At 39.4% G+C, this 19,033-nt stretch overlaps 1 protein-coding gene across 1 annotated transcript; it reads left to right on the forward strand.

The window, feature by feature from the left end:
- Window positions 1-8,196: 8,196 nt before the first annotated feature.
- LOC118322363 (G-protein-signaling modulator 2-like) lies at window positions 8,197-18,734 on the forward strand (the record flags this gene model as incomplete). The annotated part of the gene is given in 14 exon segments (XM_035654025.1): window positions 8,197-8,418; window positions 8,607-8,742; window positions 9,123-9,262; window positions 10,232-10,355; window positions 10,633-10,748; window positions 11,656-11,811; window positions 12,762-12,870; window positions 13,134-13,299; window positions 13,856-13,953; window positions 14,557-14,739; window positions 15,303-15,465; window positions 16,127-16,312; window positions 16,400-16,515; window positions 17,636-18,734. Coding segments are annotated over 14 exon segments (2,080 nt in total), but the record flags the coding sequence as incomplete, so codon positions are not given.
- Window positions 18,735-19,033: the final 299 nt, after the last annotated feature.

Genomic DNA, 19,033 nt, shown 5'->3' on the forward strand with positions numbered 1-19,033 from the left:
GGGTCCTCCGGGACCGGTCCCGGTCCCCCATCTGTCTGTCTGCCTGTCTGCCTGTCTGCCTGTCTGCCTCTCAGGAGGATAAATAACGACAGAAATCAGCCATTATATCCATACGACGGCTTCACGCGCTCCTCATCACCACCATCATCTTCATCATCATCCTCATCATGATACCGAAGGCTGTGTCATCTATACTGAGAATAACTTCCAGCTTCCTTGTTTTCTTAAAACATAACAGGATCTGATACTTTAATTTTAAACTTTTGGTTTTGATTGATTTACTTAAATGCTTAATTTCAGATGTTTAGAAACCAGCTTGGCAAACCAGTTTATTTGGTCCTCATGCAGTAACACAAAGGCTGCATGATGTGGTAAAAACATGAGTGGGAATGATGATTTTTGCATCACAATTTAAATTTTCAATGACAAAAATCTAATAAAATCATGATGATTTGTTGGAGTCTGTGCCAAACTAACATGTTTTCCTACATCTGGAGAACTACAGTGCTTCATTATAACCTGTTTTGTCAAAAGATAGCAGCTTCTTGTGATTTGGGTATATTACTTGTGCAACCCTAACTAAGGTTGCATTGTAGTTTCTCTGAACTGCGTGTTGCAATACAGTTAACTGCATTTAGTGAGAAACATGAGCCTTCCTGAGAATCTGCCATTGTCTGTGACAGGCGGCTGCAGTGATCACACTCTTTTCCTGAGGGTTTACTGCAGTTGAGAGTGTACAGCAGTTCAGATGGCATTGAAAATAGAAATATCATGTATAAATGTGGTTTATCAAACTTAAATTGATATATATATATATATATATATATATATATATTTTTTTATATTTTAAAACAAATGTCACATACCTCCTGCAGTTCTCCAGTGAATCCTTAAGGTAAACCCTTTGAAGAGAACTGCTCTAGGACACAAATAATGTAATTAACTGCAAGTACTGAATCTGCTCTTGTTGGCTTTTACATTTGTATGTGCACCATTACTGGTGGTAACGCTCCTTTAACACTTGACTACCGGTAGTTTTTTTAAAAGGCAATGATTACAGAGTAGCCTACAGTGCTGGTGTCGCAGCCCAGTTTGCCATTTAAATTTGCTTGTGACCTCTTTTCCCATGCAGGGTTAGCGTTGAGTCTCTAATGATGGTTTCTCAGCTTTCTTCAAAAGCAAACGATGGTTCTCACTTTAGAGAGCTTTGCTTAATTGGAAAGGGACCGGTTGGGCGTATATTCATATTGAAATGGTTATGGTTTAGGATGCTACACTGGCTCTTTTATCATGAGCATATGTGGCTTAACTGTTAGTCAGAGCAAGGAGCTGCTTCATACTTATAGTAGTTTTCCACACGAGTAATCTTGTAAGAATCACTTATGTTACAGATGTTGGTAAAGACAGATTCGCTGTGCCATTTTCTTAAACTTTAAATTGAAAAACCCAACCAGAAGTGAAAGGGCCAGTATTTGCTCCTTTCTGTCTCATTCTTACAGGGTCATACATGTCACTTCATGTTGTCCTTCAGTGTTTCTTTATCGATAAGCTTGTACAATGCGACATGAAACAAATGCAGCTACAAAGTAAAACGTTCGTCCCCCCTGATATCGCTGTGTTTGTATTATCAGTATTATTTTCCTATCTGCCGCTTTTTACTTTTTCAGTGCCGTGTTTTCAGATTTTGCCCGCATGTGCTCTTTTCTCTTTCTTTACTTTGATAGCTACAACTCAGTTCAAACACCCAGCGGGGGGGGGGTTATTCATAATATGCAGACGGGTCAAAAGTGAAGTTACTGTTTGACACATATTACAAAGAGCTAAAGTGACTTTGAACATGGTGGGATTGTTGCCAGACATTGCGGTCCCTGCATGAGACGCCGCTGCACCCTTTGGGATTTTGTGCACTACACTGTCTGGAGTTCACCGAGGATGATTCACTCAACCAAAAATCACGCAGTCAGCTGGAGTTGTTTGGTTGAAAACACTTCAGCCAGTGAATGAGGTCATAGGATAATAGACTCATTGAAGCCAACAGGGAGTCAAACAAGTCCAGCACAGCTCAATGCGGCGGTATGTGCAGAAGATATTGAAACAAAAAGCTCACCGCGGGCACATTATCACCACAGCAGTGGGAGGTGTGAAGGGAAGAAAAAAATGCTGCCCGTTCTGTTGAATGTGGAGTTTCTGTTTTGACATGGCCGGTGGAATTTGGCACGAACAAGACGAATTCTTTGTGCATTGATTCAGACGTACAGTCTGAGGTTGGTGTGGCTTTTCTTGGCCCTCCGTCTGCCCCGTATAGCAGGTGAACATCTGGATGCCGCAGTGTAGCCAGGGACTGATAATGGATACCGAAAAATAGCCGCATATCAAGTTAGAATCCCACCCGTCTGATAAAATGAGCACAAAATGTTTTCTACTTATTTATTGTTAAAGTTGCATCTTAAAGGTCCTGTGTGTAAGATTTAGTAGGATCTGTTGGTAGGAATTATATTTATAGGTGTGTTTTCATTAGTGTTTAGTCACCTTAAAAGAAGAATTGTTGTGTTTTCGTTACCTTCGAATGAACATTTTTATCTACAGAGGGAGTGGGTCGTCTTCCACAGAGGCCTCCATGTTGAACCACCATGTTTCCCAGAACGGGCAAACACTGACTCAATTTGGGCTTTATATATATTTTTGTGAGTTAAGCAGTCACTGTAAGTTCTCCTACTCTCTTGGAAGGCGGAGATGTAATCCACCGATTGCAGTCTGCAACTCGCCACTGAACCCTACACAACTTTTTATTAAGTCTTACAAAGTCTTAATAAAAATGAGGGAAAAAAGTATTTCCTTGAACAAAGTTGGAGACTGGCTGTGGCTGTCAGTCTAAAACCCCAAAACATTCACTTTACTATCATAGAGGACTAAGAAAAGTAGTATATTTTAACGTTTCAGTAACTGAAACGAGTGAATTTTAGGTATTTTTTTAAAATTATTAACAACTTATCCGAATCGTTGCTTGATTGATAGTTTGATAGTTTCTACAAAACGTATGGCAACTTAAGAATTGATTTACATATTTAATACATATTTAATTACTTAATACATACATTGCTGACTCAGGCGGTGTCCCCTCTGTATCCTCTCAAAGTGACTAACTAGTGAAATGTTGCTGACTCAAACACATGACACTGTGTGTGTGTGAGTGTTTACTCTTGCTTGCCAGCTCAAGTTTCAAGATAAGAGGTGGGACAGAGATAGGATGACTGCTGAATCCTTGCATTGTCTGGTGGAAAGCATGCATGGGCGTATTCAGCCTTTCTCGGGGACTGTCACATTTGGTAGTGTGTAGATTTCTTGTCAGTAGGTCTGTAGACATTTTTCAAAGACTCGTTTTCCCCTCGGGCTTGGCAGTTGACAGGGATTCATCATGTGGTTAATCATCTGGCTGTGTTCACCCAGGATCTTGTTGGGACTGGTAGGCTGACTGTCATGTATTGCAGCGTTTCTCCGCACTGTGTACAGGACAGGGAATATTTACTTCATGTTCGGCAGAGGTAGGCTGTATATTAAGTGTTTTTGATGTGTGAGGCGTCGCATTAACTGTAATATGGTACCTTTCTATATTGGTCTGCAAAATTATCTGTTTTTATTGTTTAATTCTGTGCTTCATATATTTTGATAAATGCATATTGCTTGAATGCTTAGTATAGATTTGATTCATAATATTGACATGGATTAGAGTTAAAACATAAGTTAACTATAGATTCAACAAAAAATGTAATAGAGGAAAATTTGATAATCAAGTAATATACATTTTTTAAGCAAAAAATATGACATTTTGTGACAAATGTTTAATATCTGCTGGTTTTCTTAGTCTTCTGTGACAGTTAACTGAATATTACTTTATATGTGGAAATGTGATATTATGTCTAAAGGGAATATCAGTTAAATGTTCAAATATCATTCAATATTTTAAGTATTCAAATTGTAATTTTAGTCAAACCTGCCTGTACTTTAATTATATTTATTTGTGTCCACATAGATGTGAGGATAAGTAACAACAAGTTATTTTCTGTGGCAGTAACATAACACCTTATTGGCAAATGATGTTGAGCAGACTACAGGAGGTCCTTACTAACCGCAATGTAAATATTTCATGGCAAGAGTGAAACAATTGGGAGAAGATGCACTTGATTGTTGTCATTGTAGTGTAGAGTTGACACACATTACATCACCTTATTGTAATGTTAGGTATTACATACAAGCCTCGTCAAGTCAGTGTACCATGTGCACATTTAGCTCTGAATGAATTCCTGTCTGTGTTCAGTAACAGATAACCGGTCAGCCTGCAGGTCTTTGACAGGATCTGATAACCAGCTGGTCCAGTCACTAACAGCAATATCTTTTCCAGATAGCAGGAAGCTGTTAGGTGTGTTATAAATGTTGGTGCCCACCTACAAGCCACGAGGACAAACTTCAATAGAGTTATAAGTTCTAATATTGGCTCTGTGCCCCCAGTTGCTGTTAGAGAAAATGCATTTATATAGCATAATTATGTGATTTTCTACCAGTCTAAAACGTTTCTACATGTAATTCAAATTCTCCCTGATTATATAATGATTGAGCTGGCTTTTGACCAACTGAGGTGGCAGCTTTAATGTCACATGGTTTGTCCCGGTCCTTGGCTCACCCTGACCGTGAGGCAACTTATTGTGTCTTACCCTAGAGGGCACGTTGGTTCAGACTTCTTAGTTAATTTAGACAAGTGGATTTCTCTGGATCGGCTACAGCTGAGTTACTAGAGGCCCTGGAGAGGAGGGAGGGATTGTGATGTGGTGTAAATTTATTTCTGAATGGAAATCTAACATTGAATAACCGATCTCATTCAAATGTATATTATCATGCAGGTAAATTATTTTTGAGGGGGGCAGTAGAAGAATTCCTACCCATCCGGGCAGCTTGCCGCTGAATGATTATTTCATGGAGTGTTGAGCAAATAGCCTTAGGGTTTGCTGGAGCCACTTAAAGTGGCTATAATTACCACTGATGTCTGGCATAATTAGAAGTGACACACACCATCAGGTGGCTTAGAGACGCCGGTTACCAATGGCTAAGTGATAGAAAAAATACGACATTCGACTAGACATGGCAGCTGAGCTGACCACTCTCCCTTCGTTCATTTCTGCTTGGTGACAACTTGGTGTTAGTCTGTATTTGCTTGTACAAAAGGTCTCCCGGCCTGGCCACTGACTGCTTAGGTCAATGTGAACGCTGAGCGGATTAAGTCCTTTGTCTTGTCGGGGTAGCAGAGCACACTTAGAGGAGGCAGCAGATCCAAAGGAGCTGGGTTTTCTTTATTTTCAAGAAACTGGGACATTGTGGCTGCATGCGTTATGTGTATGCACGTGAAGGAAGAGAAGGTAAAGGGTGTTGTGCTGACAGAGCGGTGTTTGCTCCAGAAAGTGATCAAGAAGCTTGAAATGTCCGTCGTGTCAGACTGTCTTGAGTGCATCAGAATGGGGAAAGGCAAGAGGTATGTAAGCCCAGATCACTTCACACTGACTCAGCGTAATGAATTATTCTGTTAGATGTCAGGAAGCATGTTAATCTAGACAAGAGAACAATGTATTTCTGTTTTTAACTTTAAATGATCTGTATGGTGGACAAATCCATCCCTAGGTTTCATAACCTTTAAGCATCAAGGGCAAATATGTCAGTATATTTTAAATATGTAGAAGTATAAAAAAACAAACATGGAGATTTAGAATACAAGTTTCTGAAGTCACTACATCAGTTTTTTATTTTTGAGAGAAGGTCTCTGCTGTCCAGCTGAAATTAAATACTCCTGTCCCCACCACCAAGGTGTGTTGAAGTAGTACGGGGTTGATGGAGAGAAAGCTTCTTATTTTAGAAAGCTGCAAGTTAAGGCAGCACAACATGCTGGAAGTGGCAGACCATAACAGTAACCTTAACCATCAATTTCAGAAATCATCAGAAGAGTTTGTTGGGAGGTCAGGAGACGGACTGGGAGGAAGTGCTGTATGTCTGGGAGCCCTAATACTGGGTCTCTCAGAGGCTTAAAGGTCAGCTTAAAAGATAGCACTCGCACAACCATTTACAAGCTAGATATTTTAAGTCCTACTTGTACTGATGGGTGACATTGACTTCAAGTCATAAACCTGTATTTAAGCGGCCACGACATTTGGGTTTCCTATGATCTGCACTAAAATCACAACTCAATTTAAAATGTTATCTCAAAAGCCAGGTTAGCATTATTAACCTCTGTGTTTTTAGTAGAAAAAAAACCATTGAATTCAGTCTAATACATAACCTCCTTCTAGGTCTGAGTGCAGTATTGTTTGGTCCAAATGTGGGATCAGTCAGCTGCAATAAAGTACATTCAGCTTTTCGTCTTCATATTTTAAACTGCGTCCTACCAATGAAGTAAATAATGGCTGTCTTTATTTAGAGTCCTGTAGATGGAAAACCTGTGCACCCATGCACGACTGGATTTGTTTTACAATCTTTATGATGTAATGCTAGTTGGAAGTTGACAAAAGGGGATGGTCTTATTTAGTAGGATGGGTGTGGAGATTATAAAATTGTAGTGCTTACCACAGACACATCTGAGTTTACTTTGTGTTCATGGTTAAATCTAAGGCACATATTTTCATTCCAGTGTAATTTTGGAGTTTTTAGGCTCACGGCAGACAGGAAATGCTCCGTCTTATTTTAGATTTACAGCTCTCGTCTCTGGCTACACATGGTCTGGACTTCTCTCAGCTTGACATTAGCTTTTTCTGTGTCTTGTATTTAAATGCCACCAGTTTGAGAAAGGATCCCCTCACTGAGTTTGTATTGTCATTCAATCAAGTGATCATTAAAAAGATTGATTGGCTTAATGCTACACACATAAGACAGCCCTGTGCTATACTTGGTGGTATATTCACAGTGTTTTCTGAATTTGATTGATACCACTGCCTGCATTTTGTCATTTTGGGACATGACATTTGTGAGAAGGATATGGTTGTTTAGAATTGTTGCAACAAGAAGTCTATTTATTGATACGTTGATTGACAGGGCATTAATTGATAAAGGTTTTGATAATTGTGTTCTCTTTTTAAGTACTTTTATCCACATGTTCACTGGTTTCAGCCTTTCAAATGTGAGGAATCTTTTACATTATTTTAAACTAGTTAGATGAGATTCGGACTGTTGGTCAGACAAAACAAGACATTTGAAGAGGTGCCCTTGGACTGGGGGTTTAAGATTTTTTTGAAATTGTATAGACTAAACAATTGATCAACTAATCCAAAAATAATCAGCTGATTAGTCTGTATTAATATAAATGTTAGTTGCTGCCTTTTGAGTCTAGTTTTGTTTTAACATTTAAGTTAATTATCATATTAAATCTTTTGTCTTGAATATCCTATCTATGTCCAGAGTATCAAATACAGTAAGGCTTTCCTCAGCGTGTACTTATGTAAAGTGGGCGTATCATTGAGGTCCTTTGATCCTTCACTTTGCCTCATTTCATTTATTGCTTTACGCATCCCCTATGATCTCACCATAGACTGTATAATTAAAAATGAACGTAGTCTCCGTGACGTCACCCATAGGTTTCTGAAAAGCCATTGTGAAGCTCGATGTGCGGTGGCTCTGGTCGTCCCAATCTTGGAAATCTTGATTCCAGGCTAATCCAAAAAAGGGGGAAATACGAGGAGTGTGGGCTGAGCTGAGGCAGGCTGAATGAAGCCTGGTTATCAAAAACAGCTGCATGTGACGGCACCCACTTGTCATTCAAAGTGACCATTCCCTTAATTATGCAAAGCTTCGAGCCTTAATAGACTTAAAACGGGTGAGTTTTATATAAAAATTCACACCTCGTAGAGTTGTCATGAAGGGGGAAAATTGGGTGAAGAGACCAAAACGCTTTTTGTGCCAGGCTGTAAACATATTTATTTCTGCTGTAAAGTTAGGCATTTTAATATGAGGCCTTATAGAGATTGATTCACTTATTTAGCCAGCCTCAAGTGGCTGTTCGAGGAACTGCAGTTTTTGTTCCTTCCATGTTAGCTTAATTTGCCAACCAGGATGCCACTTGAATCTAACAAGGTGTTTGGAATCCTCCAGATACAGTCAACGATATCAAGACTTTTGGACATAGAGTTCCCTTTCGCTTCTCACGTAGCTCCCACTTCCCTGCAGGATGGAGTCATCTTGCCTGGACCTGGCTCTGGAAGGTGAGCGGCTCTGCAAGGCTGGTGACTATCGTGCCGGTGTGTCCTTCTTTGAGTCTGCCATCCAGGTTGGAACAGAGGACCTCCAAATCCTAAGTGCCATCTACAGCCAGCTGGGAAATGCCTACTTTCACCTACAAGAGTATAACAAAGCCTTGGAGTACCATCGGCATGACCTCACACTTACCAGGTAGAAATGCTATAACCTTTTTTCACCCATTAAATTGATGATTAAATTGTTGCACATCTCCACCGTATTGCTGCTGGCAGCTTTAATTTACTTTCTTGCCTCTTGTGTTTTCGTAATACTCTTTAGTAATCCACTAATATTCAAGTCTAATTATTTTCTAATGTTTTCTTTCTTCTTTGAAATCCCAGAACAATTGGAGATGAGCTTGGTGAGGCAAAAGCCAGTGGCAACCTTGGGAACACATTAAAGCTTTTGGGACGGTATGATGAAGCAGTGGTTTGTTGCCAAAGACATTTGGATATCACCAGAGCCATTTATGATAAGGTTGGTCATATTTTTGTGATAGTTTAGTTCTACAACAAGATAATTATTTAGGTGAAACACTTCTTCAGTCCTCTTACTTTAGCAAAACTGACAAAGGATGACTTTTCACTGTTCTGTAAATGAAAAGTTCAATGAATAAAAGGACTATTTGATTAGATTTAGATTAAATTTGTTTTCAATCATACCACATGACATGCTCTGCAACCACAGAACTGTTTTGGTATGCACGATGACTGCGGCGTGTCAGCTTACCAACGTCTAGAATAGTTTGCCAGCCCGCATGCAAACAAGCAAGTCTGGTGTCAGTGTATTTTAAGTATATAATTACAGAACTGGTCACTCTGGTTTCCATCTGTGAAAATCTGCTGTGCGTGCTGTAGGTTGGGCAGGCTCGAGCGCTGTATAATTTCGGGAACGTTTACCACGCCAAGGGCAAGGGCATCTGCTGGAATGGAGCCGAGCCAGGAGAGTTCTCGGAGGAAGCCAGGATAGCCCTGAGGAAAGCTGCACAGTACTATGAGTAAGTTGGTGTCCCTGTTTACTTCTACACATTGACTATGTGCTGTTTTGCATTTATTTTGAAAGCCCTGAGGAATGATACGAGTGACTTGATTATTAAACTGCCAGTATCATCAGTACAGTGTCATCCCACATGGGATTACAAGACACTGCCATTTTACAGAACATGCTTTTTTTCGCACTGCTACAAGCCTACATTTTCCCTTGATAAAGGGCTTTTTTTCTCTTCTCCCAGGCTAATTTAAATGTTTCAGCCAACTCAGTCTTTGTGCATCATCCATATTTACAAAGCAATACAAATCAATCATTCAGACGGCACATTCAACTAATCTGCTTTTCTTCTTACATACCAGTAAAATATCAGATCTCAGCTTCTGGGCAAATAAAGATCTTTGCTCTTTAGATGTATTATGCACAAGATAATTCTCCATATTCATTCATGTCATCATCCTGAATGTGAATATAATCCGTATATCATCAGCACACTGCTCTACCTTGTATCCTTGAGTAAAATGTTGAAGCCTTACATGGTTACTTTTTTTTCCTCGGATATAAAATGTAACATCTGATACCATGGCTGCCTCAACTTCTACTTCTTGGCAGTGTTTACAAGTTGTTCATGAAGTTGTGCTCCCGCTTGTCTGCTCAACCAGCTTGTAGGTAAAATCTCTGTAAAATGGATCATGGTAGTGTTATGCAGTAAATGTAGTTTTGAGTGTGAATGTTGACTCCTGACTTTTGACTAAGTATGAAACTTACTAGCTGAACTCACAAAAATACATTAGTGGCGATTATTTTGTCGGTCTGTATATTTAGCCTAGTTAATTCATCCCATGAACCCAAAAAACCATTGTCTCTGTTGCACATAGCCTGAAAAGTCACAAAAAGTTAAGTGAGTAGGTTTTCATGTATATTATGTGTAAATGTGTTTCTTTGTTGTCCTTTTTTTTTTTTTTTTTTTTTTTTAAAGAGCAAACCTAAACATGGTGAAGGAGCTGGGCGATAAGGCCGCCCAGGGTCGTACCTATGGTAACCTTGGCAACACTTACTATTTGCTGGGAGAATTTGAAACTGCAGTAGCCGCTCATGAAAAGGTAGGTGGCAAACTTGTGGTGACGGTCAAAAGTACCCCTTCAGTGTCAGTGTTACACATCACCTGGTTCAAATTGTCGTTCTCCCTTGTATTTATAAGGCCTTTGATAGACAAGTACCAACACATTTGTCTAATATCACCTAATATTAAGAAGAGATATATATGTTTTTATCCACATACGCCCTGATTGCGTCTGTCTTCATTACCTCAAAATGTTTCCTGTTAATCCTGACCTTACTGGCAGTAATGTGCACCCTACTGTTTGTCCTGTTTGGCAGCGGCTGCTCATCGCTAAAGAGTTTGGGGATAAGTCTGCAGAGAGGAGGGCCCACTGTAACCTTGGCAACGCTCACATATTCCTCAGCCAGTTTGAAGTGGCGGCTGGTCATTACAAGTGAGTAAACAAGTGAGGCTTAAGGACTTTCTCACATTCTGATGGTTATTGGCACGTACAATATGTCTGTATATCATCGTCATACTTGAGCACGAAACTAGCATGCTGATGTTATTTTTCATTTTGGCACAGTTTTGATCATGAAATACTTTTTTTTTTTTTTCTCCTTTGTACTGTAAAAGCTTAAAACAACTGCACACCTATATTCTGCTAGCTCCCTTATGAATACATAATCATAATTCAATTAGATAAGGGAAAAGCAAACTGATCAAACTTTAATGATCCCCAGTGGGAAATTGGCTCATCACCATTTTGTGTGCAACACTTTACTTTATGTCCTCCTATTTGGCATTTCTAAGCAGTATGTAAACATTTAATAAATAACACACTATAATGTTGTTGTAAGTAGATAGAAATGTTTATTAATGTATTCATCAGCAAATATTACTCCTCCTCCTGGAGGCTGATGGATTTGAATAAGAATATGGTAAAACAGATGTATGATATACAATGTCTTCATAGTAGATGTTATTTCTGACTAATACTTAGTTTGAGTAAACACTTAAAATGTCCTTAAATCTAAAGTACATCATAGTACCACTTGTTAAATGTTTGTTTACTGCTTATAAATGTTAACTATGGAGACTTAAAGTGTTGCCATTGTGGTTATTTCAAGTTCTGAATACAATACAGTCAATTATAATAACCACTGATATGTGTGCCAATGTATAGGAGCAGTAGTTGATTTAATTCAAAGGTTTTTAAAGCCTTACTCCAGCATTTTCTTCAAGCAGAAGCACAAAACTGACAACAAAGAAAGAAAAGAAAGTAGACGATAACTATCATTCTCCAGCTCCCACCCTACACATTCTTTGACCTTCTTCCTCCTCTTCTATTCCGCCCTCAGGAGGACTCTGCAGCTGGCCAGGCTTTTGAAGGACAAAGCCGTGGAGGCTCAGGCCTGTTACAGTCTGGGCAACACCTACACACTACTTCAGGACTATGAGAGAGCCATCGATTACCACCTCAAACATCTGGTCATTGCTCAGGACCTCAGCGACAGGTATCGGCCATAAAAGCCATTTGTTGTCAGCTCTCCACCAAACTGTCTTTGATGTATAATGAGCATGTACAGTCTGAATGTGGGTGGCCCCTGGACTAATTATCTGGCAGAATTGTGTGGTGTTGCTGGTAACACCCATGAAGCTACAGTAAACTGCAAAACACTGAAAAGCAGACAAAGTCTCAGGAAAACAGCATTTGGGGGTCTTGCTTATGGGATTTAACATATCTTTAACACATAATGCCAGCTATGAGATGCAACCATGAAGACTATCTAAAAGGATCCAACAGCAAAGATGTGCAAGTTCATATGCACATCTTATCAGGCAGGCAAAAAACAGACTTTCTATTTACAGATGATATATTTTGGATAAAGTGTGTTATCCATTTATAAAACAATACTCTTTTTATAGATTTAGTTTCAAATGATTTCCTCCCCCTCAATCAACTATAACAGGCTGATCAAAAGATAACAGCTTGAAAACTTGGTTGAGCCTTTTTTTTCACTTTACAGATAAAGACTGTATATATGTATATAGGCTTCTCCTCTAATACGTCTCAGCTAACAAGGTAATGCTGCAATTCCTAGTGTGGGAGTACCACTCTATTTTTATAGTCTTAGGAAAAGGAACCAAGATTTTTAGTAGTATAAACGTGTACAGGCACATTATCATTTAAGCCACATAAAAGGTATAAAATAGGTAAAATGGGATGTAATAGGAGGGACACAGAGGTAGTTAAAAATCAGTTTTTACTGCTTTTGAAAATGTCTATTTACATTCTAGTCTCATACTTTCTTCCTATAAGTAGATGGAATTATTGAAAACCAGCTGTTGAAAGCCGTTTAAGATCAGATTGTGATTGTACTGTATGAGCGTTGAATGTTCTTCCCATTCTTGCATAATCTCATCTGAAGCTGCTCAGCCTGTTTCCCTCTGTGTCTCGTTGCAGAGTCGGTGAAGGAAGAGCGTACTGGAGTCTAGGAAATGCCCACACAGCCCTGGGGAATCATCAGCAAGCCATGTACTTCGCTGAGAAACATCTGGAAATTGCCAAAGAGGTGACTGTTTAGGTTCACCTCCTCCCTCAGAGTCCAATCAGTGTCTGCCATCAGGCCACACCCCCCTCTACTGGTTGTATGTGGAACAGCAGGGAATAAATCTGCATTTATATTTATGCATTTGTATTTATGCATTGCATTATGGATTTTTATGGACATACACACTACAAAGTGAAAAAATAAATCCCATTTAGCAATAGTGTTTTGTTGTTTAGCTTCATACGCTTGCATTGAGTTTAACTTTGATGTTGTTGCTGTTGCAGACTGGAGACAAAAGTGGAGAAGTGACAGCCAGGATGAACCTGTCGGACCTACGGCTGGTCGTAGGCCTGAAGTCCAACTCCAGCCTCCACCCTAACATCTTTCGCAACATGAACACAAACAGCTCTGCTCTGTCAGCAAGCCTCCAGGGTTACCCCAACATGTCAGGTAAATCTGCACCCATCAGAAAAGTCATTTTCAGAACAATTTGACAAATCCATTTAGAACATGATATGTCAGCATTACACTTGTCAGTCTTAGTAATTGTATTTTTAGCAGCATGTGTGCCAAAAACACAGTTAATGATCTTTTTGAACACATTTAGAGATGTAAAAAATCTCTGCTTTTACTTTTCCAATCTCCAGAAAAGATTACTAACAATATTAAGACTAACAATGCAGTGTTGTGATGCTACGTTAGAGGAACACTGTGTGGTTTTTGACCTCACAAGACATAATGAATCGTATTTCATGAGGTGGTCCCTGGTTTGTTTTTCTAGTGCACTTGTGTGTGCACACAGGTGATGCAAAGACTGCAAGTTAGTAAAACATGAATGTAAACAGTGAAGGATTTAGAATACTTCAAAAATCGACATTTTACACTGAATGTAAACTCAACACTCCACAGGGCACCTTTTAAATCATTGTTGTCCTGTAGTTGTAAAAGGGCAATATAGATATTTTAACATGTGACCACATTATTGAATTGTGTATTTTTGTTTCAGGGCCCAAGTCTCCATCCAGGAGAATGGGCAGTGCAGAGAACCTGGAACTGAGTCCAAGTCCTGAAAAAGATCAGACTGGAGAATCATCGGCACATCTGGTAAGTAAAATAAAAATACTTTACAAGGCACAACCCAGTGGAAGTTACTCACTCTGATATTAAACAAATTGTAACAAACGAAACAGTCGAACTGTAAGCACTACTCTAATAATCTAAAAATAATTCGAAAATAATGACTTTACTTTTTAATAGAAAGTACGTAATTTATGAGGCTACTGCTGTTCTGTCAAAGAAAGTGCCAACTGGGTGATACATATTAAACTGTTGGTGCAGTTTTCCTTCATATAGTGCATAGAAATGTCTTGGAAATGATTGTGAAGCAAAAATAATAATAATAATAATAATAATAATAATGTAAATTAATTGAATCAGCTCTGGTAACTACAGCAACAAAAAATCCAACTACTACTAAACGAAACTAATGTGGAACCAATACCAATTTTCCCTCATATCCCTTTATTTTATTTGTTTTCTTTGTGCCAGTATGGATGTCAAATATATCTTAAATCATAATGGTCTTAAAAAGGTCTTCTAAAAGTCTTAAATTTAACCTGCTGAAACATGGCAAAGAAACCTCTAGTGTTAACATGGCTGAAACATTAGTCAGTGATATTTAATTCTGTATGCACCTTGAATGTACAGGACTGGGAGGACGAAGTATTTCCCGGGGCTTCAAAAAACAACACAATCAAGGCTTCTACAAAACTCTTCCTCTTTCACCGGCTGAAAAGCAAGAAGCAGAAGAACAACAAATCATCTAAAGACCAACACGAAACCCGCACAGAGCTTTCTGCTCCTGAGCTGGAAGCGTCTGTGTCTCCTAAGGTATTTTCTAAATAAAGTAGATTATCCTGCCCACTCATAACATCCCTGGAAGCCACAAGAGGCTTATGAGCAATAATGAGTCACCCTCAAGAAACAGTTAAAAGTGAAACATGTATCCTATGACAAAGCCTCACAATTCACATACAGTATTGAGACTGTAAGTGGAAATGCTTTGTGGGATCATTGTTTCTGGCTCATGTGTTACCAAAGAAATCAAGTCATTTGGCATTACAGACTATACAGTGTTGTCAAAAACACTTTGTCCACACACAGGAATTCTACTGTATCTTTTAAGATGCTTTGCACACGAACAAATCCATACCTTTACAAATGTTAGTCCTGATTTCATTTGATAACTCTCCAAAAGCCTAACAGCACATATTTACTGCACTCTCTGATAGCTATGCACTGCATCTGTTTAATAAATTAAAATAGGGTTACAACTAACAGTTACCTTGAAAAAAACATGTCAGGTATCCAGACTGCCTGTATTATCTGAAGCCCTTTTCCAGTGTTATTACATCTATTTGTTTTGTGTGTGTGGTTTTTTTTAAACACTGTAGCCAGGATCACGGGACACTATTGGAGAGGATGGCTTTTTCGACCTCCTCTCTCGTTTCCAGGGCAACAGAATGGACGACCAAAGGTGCTCCCTACTGGATGGCCAGAGCCATCTCCCCGCTCACTCCTCTCCCTCCTCCACCCCACCTGTAGCTGAAAGGAAATGTGAGTTAGTCCCTTGTGTTTGTATCTGTGTTCACACCATATGTAATAGTACAATTTTCTGACTTGCCTTTTCAAGGGAGGAACACAAGTGGAAACCTCTTTCTCATATTCAGAGTGTTGCTGTGGTGGACATTCAGTATCAGGTAGAGACAGGCCCATACCACCTCTGCCCTTATATGGTGTGAATGCAGCGTGTCCACAGATGTGTCCTATACATATTCAATGTTGTGTGATTAATCCTTTGTGTCAAAGATGATGTTAAAGTGATGTGCCCCCAAAGTCTATGATTTGAGTATCAAACACTCACTGGTGAAAGGTGTGTAGTTTCATCCTTCACTGAGCGAAGTAGCTTCTTTGGACCTTTTTTGTACCCGTAACTATTGCACTCCACTGTAATGGTCATACATCATATCACAGCCTTCGCGCTCCATGAAGGATGAAAGTACTTTTTACAGCCAACTTTTATATCTACGGGGTGTGTTTGATGCTCAAAAGATTTCATAGAATAACTGTTATCTTTTATCCTTCTCAAGCTGTCTTTTGCGCTCCTTTTCTACCTTCTACAAAATCAGAATGAAATGCTGTGTAGAGGAGAAAAAAGGCATCAGTCATCCTCCATTTTAATACAGTTCCCCCACAGATAATAACTCTCTGTTTCTAGCTATTTTGGAATGCGAAACACCGTTGCAGGATCCTGGTCATTTCCTGGAGCTGCTGGCCAGCTCCCAGGCCCGTCGTCTGGACGACCAACGAGTCAGCTTGAGCCATTTTCCTGGCTTACGTCTCAGCACCTCCAACCCGCCTCGTACACCCTCCACCTCCAGCACAGATCAAGTCCAAACACAAGGTGATGAAATGCAAGTAACTGCCCATATTTGTCACCTCCCTCAGTATTACCACTTGCATCGTGACTAATACAAATTTCTCCTTCCAGCCCCCATCTCCAGTACAGATACCCCTCACACACCCTCCCTGTACAGTCATCTCGAGGCAAGCGCTGAGCAGCCTGAGGGGGATGATGTGTTCTTCGACATGCTTGTTAAGTGCCAGGTGAGAAAAAGAAAACCAGTATATTGCCTGCTGCCAAAGCATATAGTGTTTTCCACATCACAGATATAGATTCTAGTAACATTTTATTATGAAATGATTTAGAAATTACAGACTAAAAAATCTATTTCAAGAGGTCTCCTTGAAAGAACTATATAGTTTGTACTAATTATGATGAGAAAAACTAAAGGCTGATTCATTAAAAGCCAAATAAATGATCATTCAGTATTAATTTAATATTAGAAACTTCATTCTCCATGTATTGAATTGGGTGCTTTATTGTGCACAGATTAAATTTTTGCATGTTAAGTAGTGAAGTGCAGCAATTAAACGGGTCTCTTTTTTTCTATATAATAAGTACCACCTTACGCCGTTCTTTCCAGGAGACATCTTGGAAATTATTTTGAAATTACGGACCTGTGAAAGAAAGCTTGACCTACCTCCTTTTCAGCAATGTTTTTGAATAGATACTATTTTGCAGTTTTGAGTGTTAAATCCACTTCTTGTAATTATTTTTCGGTTTACAGAGTGGGAAGGTGTAGAGAAGGTTAAATTCAAGGCCACTGGTAAATTTCTGAGGTTGAAATTAAATATCTTGGTGCACTATTTTATTTCTGAACCCCACTGAACTGAATCTTTGTGTTTGGGCGTCTTGAAGTTATTTTCTCAAGACTCAGAATAGTGTGTCACAGGTATATTATGACAAAGTAGTTGGGTGGTTCCTAGATAAGCAAGGCCTTTGCCGAATCGTGTGTTAAGCCTGGCTCAGTGTAATACCTGACTTGCTGTAGTGTCACGTCAACATAGGCAGCGATAATCTCATGAGATCAATCGGCTGCAGTTCACAGAGCCAGGTGCTGCAGCTGCTCCTCCCTGACTGCAGAAGCCCAGTGCATGATGGGAAACAGTTGGCTCCTTACAAACTCGTAACAGAAACACTGAATTGATCACACCCAAATGAGCAGAATTATTTCCTTCTAGGTATCTCAAATAAAAAATGTAAAACCTCTAACAGACCTCATTTTATAGGAGCTTTCCATAAACTGGCAGGGCTACTTGTGCCAAATTCTAAAATTGCTCTTACTGAGCATCAGCTAATATAACTGTACTGTCTCTGTTTTAGGGCTCCCGGCTGAACGACCAGAGGTGTGCTGCTCCACCGTCTGCAAATAAGGGAGCAACTGTTCCAGATGAGGATTTTTTCAGTCTCATCCTGCGTTCCCAGTCCAACAGGATGGAGGAGCAGCGAGTCCTGCCACCTGGTGTCACCCAATCTAAACCAGACTGACTTCATGAGGAATTTTTTTTTATTGTCTCAGGATAACCGATGAAGTAGCCAAGTTTCCTTTTATGAGATTTTCTTTTTTGTAACCCACATATCTGATTCCTGCCTTTCTGGATCGTCTTCACAACATTCCTGCGAGACTGCCAAGAGTACAAGGGACACTAAAAGGAATCAAGGTCTCAAACAATACAAAACTGGTCTTTGTGACTGTGGGAACTTTTGCTTTTTTTAAAACTTGTTTTTAGATATCTCACAGCATCTCTGGGTAGTTGCCACCTTTTTTGTGGTGCCCCCTGCTGCCTGTTTTAATCAGGGACCTCTGTATCAATGGCATCTGCCCACTCTGGAGGCTTGCATCAAGCCACTACTACAACACACTACAAACTGTGGGTGGTGGTGGTTCGCGTTTGGACTGTAAGTACTTTATTCCAAGGACATAAGCCAAACTGAAGGGATTTCTGCTTTAAAATGATCGACTAAAGAAACATTCTATAAACCTCAGGTACTACAATTAAGCAAATTGAAACATTGCACTGCCTGTTCTGGCCATTTGCTATTACATCAAGACTTTCAGAGTGGTACATCTTGATTTGAATTGACCTCTACAAGAATAACTCAGAGGGTCAATGGACAAATCTTCTCTGGGGAAATAAAGGTCCACGTCCACCTTTATTACTGCACTGGTGACTAGTGGAGCCATTTATAGAATCTGCTTCCAGGCATTGCTTTTGAAGACTTAAAGACTGTCAGTTGTACATCGTTAAAGGTTGTATTGGTGGAGTTATTATTGCCATAAACTCAAATGGGATTTTTTTTCATTGTAACAAGATTTTACCGGGGATTAACTAGTGTAAAAAAAAGAAATGTTATTTTAGCTTTTATACTGATACCAATTCCTGACAATGGAGAAATAAAATATCGTGAACTTACATTACAACTTATTTATTTAACCTGGATTTATTATCTTCTGTGTACAACATGAGTGTCCTTCCAAAGACAATACACATTTACAATGTGTGTCACATAAACACAAACATAAATAAGTATATTTACAAAGTGTTCCCTGCATCAGTGCATCATATTGAAGCCAGACTTAAGTGTCAACGTTCTAACCTTCATGTCCACTGGAGTTTGGTCCTCTCAGCACTGAAAAACTCACGTCACATTAAATCAATCAGTTGAGCAAACCTATAGCATAATGTTAAAGGGGAGCTTGGCAACTTTTTCAGCTTAATA

The sequence above is a fragment of the Morone saxatilis genome, unplaced genomic scaffold (assembly GCF_004916995.1).
Source record: "Morone saxatilis isolate NCDOM2014 unplaced genomic scaffold, NCSU_SB_2.0 Contig12, whole genome shotgun sequence".
Lineage (NCBI taxonomy): Eukaryota > Metazoa > Chordata > Actinopteri > Moronidae > Morone > Morone saxatilis.